The following is a 6,000-nucleotide window of genomic DNA, read 5'->3' as shown; positions in this document are numbered from 1 at the left end:
GATCAGACAGTGGAATTACCAGTATTTGTGATAGGCGACATACTCCTCTTTTAATTCAGGCTGTTTTCATGTGGCTGCTATTGATGGATAGGTTTTAAATGAATTTATGTGTCTCCAGTGCTGCTCTTGTACAAAGATAACAATGTGTGGAGTTGGATAAACACAGCTGGCCAAGCAGCATCTTAGGAGAACAAAAGCTGACGTTTCGGGCCTAGATGAAGGGTCTAGGCCCAAAACGTCAGCTTTTGTGCTCCTAAGATGCTGCTTGGCCTGCTGTGTTCATCCAGTTCCACACTTTGCTATCTCGGATTCTCCAGCATCTGCAGTTCCCATTATCTCTGCTCTTCTACAAAGGTTAAAACAGAAATTCTTGACCCTGCAAAGGCCTAATTCCCAATGTATACCCTCCCCAAATAACAAAGCTTGGTAAACTAGGAAGGAGCCCACCTGCTGCCTCTGCACAACAAAAGTGCTTTAAAGATACTTGATGGATTCTGGCCTTCTTCCATCCTTTCAAACTGCTGGATTTTCCAAAACCCAGTAAATCCAGCACCCAAAATAAAAAAAAGAAAATTAATTTAAAATGTAGACAAGCAGCCTCTTTTAAAAAAGAAATGAATAATCTACATAGCTGAGACAGTGGTTGGATGTTGCACCCCACCCTGCAGCTGTTAAAATCATGAGGGGGCAGATTGGAATCAGGTTCTCATTTTTAATTTTAACCGTTGTTTTCTCTTCTTGTAAGTTAAAAAAAATCTGTAGTTCTACTGTACATGTCTGGCAGTGTTCAATTTAAAATTTTGCAGTTTTGTTTTTCTTTTTACACTCCAGAATCTGTCTTAATTTTCCTTCATTGTCTTAAAGCCTTTTCTTAACTTGAAGTTGCTTGCTTCAAAAATATCTCTGAGATCTGTTCAATGCCAGTACAGATCTGACCCCTTAAAGATTAACAAGGTTGTCTGTGTGTGGAACCACAGGAGATGGGAGAGATACTAGATGAATATTTTGTGTCATTTTTTACTGTGGAGAAAGACATAGAGGCTAGGGAAATCAGGAAATAAATATTGTTGCTTTGAAAAAAGTCCGCATTACAGAAAAGGAGCTGTTGGCGGTCTTTAAAACATAAAGGTGAAGTAATCTCCGTGTCCCATGATGTTATGGGAAGTTAGGGAAGAAATTGCAGGGCCCCTCGCAGAGACATTTGTATCATCTGTAGCCACAGGTGAGGTGCCAGAGGAGTGGAGAGTGGCTAATGTTGTGTCTTCATTCAAGAAAGCCCGTAAGGAGAAGTCTGGGAACTATGGTCTGACATTAGTGGTGGGTAAATTGTTGGAGGCGTTTTTGAGAAACAGAATTTACATGTTTTTTGAGAGGCAGGAACTGATTTGAGATAGCGAGCATGGCTTTGTTCATTGGAAATCGTGTATCACAAACTTGATTGAGTAGTTTGAGGATGCAGCCAAAAGGATTGATGAGGCCAAAGTGGTAGATGTTGTCTACATGGACTTCAGTAAAGTCTTTTACAAGGTTTCGCGTAGTAGATTAGTAAAGTTAGATCGCATGGGATTCAGGGAGATCTTGTTAATTGGATACAAATTTGGCTTAACGGTGGGAGACATAATGGTGGTGGAGGGTTTATTGGACTGAAGACATGTGACCAGTGGGCTTACGCAGGGATCGGTGATGGATCTACTGTTGTTCGTCATTTAAGTGATTTGGCTGAGAATTTATAAGGCATGGTTAGTAAGTTTGCAGATGACATCAAAATTGGTAGTATAGTCAACAGTGAAGAAGGCTAACCAAGATTACAAAGAGATCTTGATCAATTGGGTCAATTGGCTGAGGAGAGGCAGATGGAGTTTAATTTTGATAATTGCAAGGTATTGGATTTTGATGAAGCAAAAAAGGGCAAGACTTATACAGTAAATGGTAGGGCCCTGGGTAGTGTTGTCAAACAGAGAGACATGGGGGTGTAGGAACATAGTTCTTTGAAAATTGTGTCACAGGGAGATAGGTTGGTAAAGAAGACATTTGGCATGCTTGCCTTCATTGCTCAGACCATTGAGTTTGGAGTTGGGACATCATGTTGCAGTTGTTCAGGATCCTGGTGAGGCCACTTTTGGAGTACTGGGTACAGTTCTAATTGCCCTGCTATTAGAAAGATATTATTAAATTGGAAAGGGTTCAGAAAAGATTTACCAGAATGTTGCCAGGACTGGAGGGTTTGACTTATAGGGGGAGACTGTATAGGCTGGGGCATTTTCACTGGAGCGTAAGAGTTTGAGGGATGACCTTATAGAGATGTATAAAATCATGAGGGGCTTAGATAATGAGAATAGCAAAGGTCTTTTCCTTAGGGTCAGGGAATTCTAATTTAACTAGGGTACATATTTTTAAGGTGAGAGGACAAAAATTTAAATGAGAACTGAGGGACAACTTTTTCACATGTAGAATGGTTCACATGCGAAATAAACTGCCAGAGGAAGTGGTAGATTCAGGTACAGTTACAACCTTAAGAAAGGTTTAGAGGGATATGGGCCAAACACAGGCAAGTGGGACTAGTTTAGTTTGGGAAACCTGGTCAGCATGGATAAATTGGACCGAAGGGTCTGTTTCCGTGCTGTATGACTGACTCTATCTGAAGTTAGAGGAAAGTTCAGCAATCCACTCCCTGCTCAATTTCTTTCCATTTGTGTTTATTAGTTTCTTTTCCTTTCCACATTTGAGGTGATGATGTTGGAGTTTTCAATGAATTTAAAGCAGTTGAAAATTTGTTGCTGCAGGATATTGTATCATCATAATTTCTATTCCTATTTGAGAGATGCACCCGTAGTGATGTTTTTACACTTTGATTTGTGTTACACGGTATATTTTATCGAATGTTAATGCATCTGATGTGAAATAATACAGTGAGAGAGAAGTCTTCACCAGTAGTTTGTTAAAATTAGTTTTGTCTCTTTATAGTGGCGTTTTAAACCCTGGATTAAATGCTATCCTTGGCCCAACAGGCAGTGGAAAGTCTTCGTAAGTTGAAATTACTGGCAATCTAAGATTTATATTAATATTGTAGCTACATTAATATTGTATATTTTTGTATGTAATCTGTCATATACAGCTGTTCAGTGTCTGTATTGATGCTTTGTTACACAAATGAGGTGCGAATTATTGTTTCTAATGAATGCTAACGGAATTCAGATGTTATTACCTTAATTTGAGAATTTGCACAGACGTACAGTAGTGGATCTTATTTTATGAGCAATCGTCACCACTGACCACCTTATTATGTGAGAGTGTCTGCACTATTACTCACCATGGGGTAGGTTTACTGCTGTCAGTCTCTTTTAGTGTAGGTATCTACAGGGCCCGCTTGATCTGGTGTGGTGGAGGAAAACTATTTGCTAGTAAAATGACAAAAGGCTCTTGTTTGAAATAAGTTGAAGTTTACTGCATGTTCACAACTATATACAAGTTACAGTGACATGATAGATATTGTTACAGCGACTAAGAGGTGTTGACGAGGAGGTCATAGATGAAATCTCGCCTGAGATAATGGGAACTGCACATGCTGGAGAATCCAAGATAACAAAGTGTGGAGCTGGATGAACACAGCAGGACAAGCAGCATCTCAGGAGCACAAAAGCTGATGTTTCAGGCCTAGACCCTTCATCAAGGGTCAGCTTTTGTGCTCCTGAGATGCTGCTTGGCCTGCTGTGTTCATCCAGCTATACACTTTGTTATCTTGAAATCTCGCCTGAGCTCTTTTTCTCATTATTGTATTTTACATTGTGTATCCAATTATATTTACTATTATCCCATTGCCCCCCTGTGCACACGCACACCCACACACCTACACCCACACCCCAGCCCCCAAATATTTCTGACTTCACAAATTCTGGGCCCAAAAGTTTCACTGTTCTGCCAGAATGCATTTTTTTTCCAATTTAGAAGACTGCTAAATCTTCGAGTTGAAGACTGTTGACTTTATTTCTGTTCCTGATACTATGAAGGCTGAAAGTGCCTTTAAACTAGAGAATATTTCGTGCCTTATATTTCCTTCACACTGAATCTCTTTCCTGTTGAAACAGATGACCACTCCATTGTTTTAGCTGGAGGACTTTTTAACACTTATTTCCTTTGCCAAGGACAGCTACTGTATGGAAGCAATTGATTTTGTTTTTTCAATAATCTGATCACTGAACCAGGCAATTTCTTATTGACCAAATCTTAGGATATTGGTCATCCTCTCTCTGTAGTAGCTTCTACAGAATTGTGTGCACCACATATTCAATCTGTGTCAACATATATTTAGTCTCAGTCTGCCTGTAGATTGTGTTAAAGTGGTAGACTCATTATCTTGGATTAGCTTGGATGGTTTTATTTGCTGCAGTATTGGTGAAAATGCCATGTTCACTTCCTTAGTTCTGCTATTTGAGGATTTCTTCTTGTTTGACACAATCTGTGCCACTGTTACTGAGGCTTCTTTCTGGGAAGGTAAGGAAATGAAATGCCATGTTGAACTTGTGTCTCCTAAATCAAATGGCGTAAGATAGAATTAAAGCTGTTGAAACTATCCTTTCATGAAATGTATTGCTTCCTGAGTTACCTCAGTTGAAGATTTACTTGTGAGCTTGAGGTATTCTGCTCATTTGGCTTTCATTGCTTATGTTTGCTGACAATCCTTGCAGACCGAACTCTCATCAGTATTGATAACACTGGAAAATATTTTTTGCCAATGCAGTACAGTTACACGTTTCTATCTTGGTGACAATATGGAAAAATTTATCAATATAGCTATTCGCAATGAATTTTGTCTTTGGTTTAGATTCTGTGTTGAGTCCTATTTTCTGCCAGTTGTGCTTTGATTGGTTGTTGGACATTGGCTGTTCCTTAACTGAATGTTCATTGATCCATTGTTCCATGCATGGCTGTTTCTAGACCAGTTGTTTCTTGATTTTCATTGATTTGACTCCTTCCATTCTTTTACTGAATATTGAAGTCAAGACACACCTTCTGATTCAAGAGTGAGAATTCTTGATTGTGAAGTGCACACTAGTTATCTACTAACTGATGCTTGTTGAGTTGGAGAGTTGCTTATAGCATACGTTCAATTTTAAGTGTCATACTTCTGGGACCATGTAGTTGCACTGTTGTCATCTCTAGACAGTTTTCTCATCGATGGTTCATTTATCTGATAATATGGAGATAATTGCTCCTGTATTAAGCTTCAAATTAGTGAGATGCTCATTGACATAAATATTCTCTTGCCAAAGGTTAGGTCTGAATAACTTATTTCCTCACATAACTCATTTGATTCTTCTTCTATTGTAGATTATTCTACCAAATTAATATTTGTGTGGGCAGTTACTTGACTGCTTGCTTTTCTGTGACTGTGTTCCATTTTGCCATATTTTTCTGCTAGTGACCTATTGTGTTACAGGTAAAGAATTCCTTTTAGTAGTTGAGTACTGCCTGTGCTTGTGAGGGTTCCTTGCTCCACAATGCTGATAAGGACCTTCAATATCTGGTATCTGTCTTACTTACTATGTGTGTTTTGTGGTTTTATACCTTAATAATTGAATGAATGCTGCTGATCCCCTGTGATAAGGTTCATTTTCTTCATTAAAGATTGATCTGTGCTGCTTCTGAACTTTGGTTTAACTTACCAACTGAGTGCCTTTCTCTAGGGCCAATTCTTCTTTTGACTGTAATAAATCTGACAAAGAATCATCAGCAACTCTAATGGAGCAGTTCTGTGTCTTAATGATGTCTGAGTTTTAGCAGCTATTTCTTCACTAATTGAGGAGCTGATCAATGAAATTACCTATGGATTCATCTGGATGCTGAAATCTTCTGTTTGTTCTGAGGTTAAAGTAGTTGTCAAAGGCTTTCAGTGTGTCTTGAAATGTATGTTGTTTTATATCTTGATACCTTGGCATTCTATAATGTCACTAGCTATGTTTTTAATTGTACAGACTTATATAAACACATTCAGCATATAAT

At 38.7% G+C, this 6,000-nt stretch overlaps 1 protein-coding gene across 1 annotated transcript in view; it reads left to right on the top strand.

Moving 5' to 3' along the window:
* Positions 1–655: 655 nt before the first annotated feature.
* Positions 656–6,000, top strand: part of LOC125462063 (broad substrate specificity ATP-binding cassette transporter ABCG2-like) — a 105,331-nt gene continuing 99,986 nt past the window's right edge. Inside the window, exons 1-2 of the mRNA XM_059652940.1 lie at positions 656–702; positions 2,965–3,024. Of these exons, the coding sequence (XP_059508923.1) occupies positions 680–702; positions 2,965–3,024 (83 nt within the window). The 5' untranslated portion in view covers positions 656–679. The remainder of the gene's footprint in view (positions 703–2,964; positions 3,025–6,000) is intronic.

The sequence above is a fragment of the Stegostoma tigrinum genome, chromosome 20 (assembly GCF_030684315.1).
Source record: "Stegostoma tigrinum isolate sSteTig4 chromosome 20, sSteTig4.hap1, whole genome shotgun sequence".
Taxonomy (NCBI): domain Eukaryota; kingdom Metazoa; phylum Chordata; class Chondrichthyes; order Orectolobiformes; family Stegostomatidae; genus Stegostoma; species Stegostoma tigrinum.
Note: the sequence above shows the minus strand (reverse complement) of the source record. Positions and strands in the feature narration are given on the sequence as shown.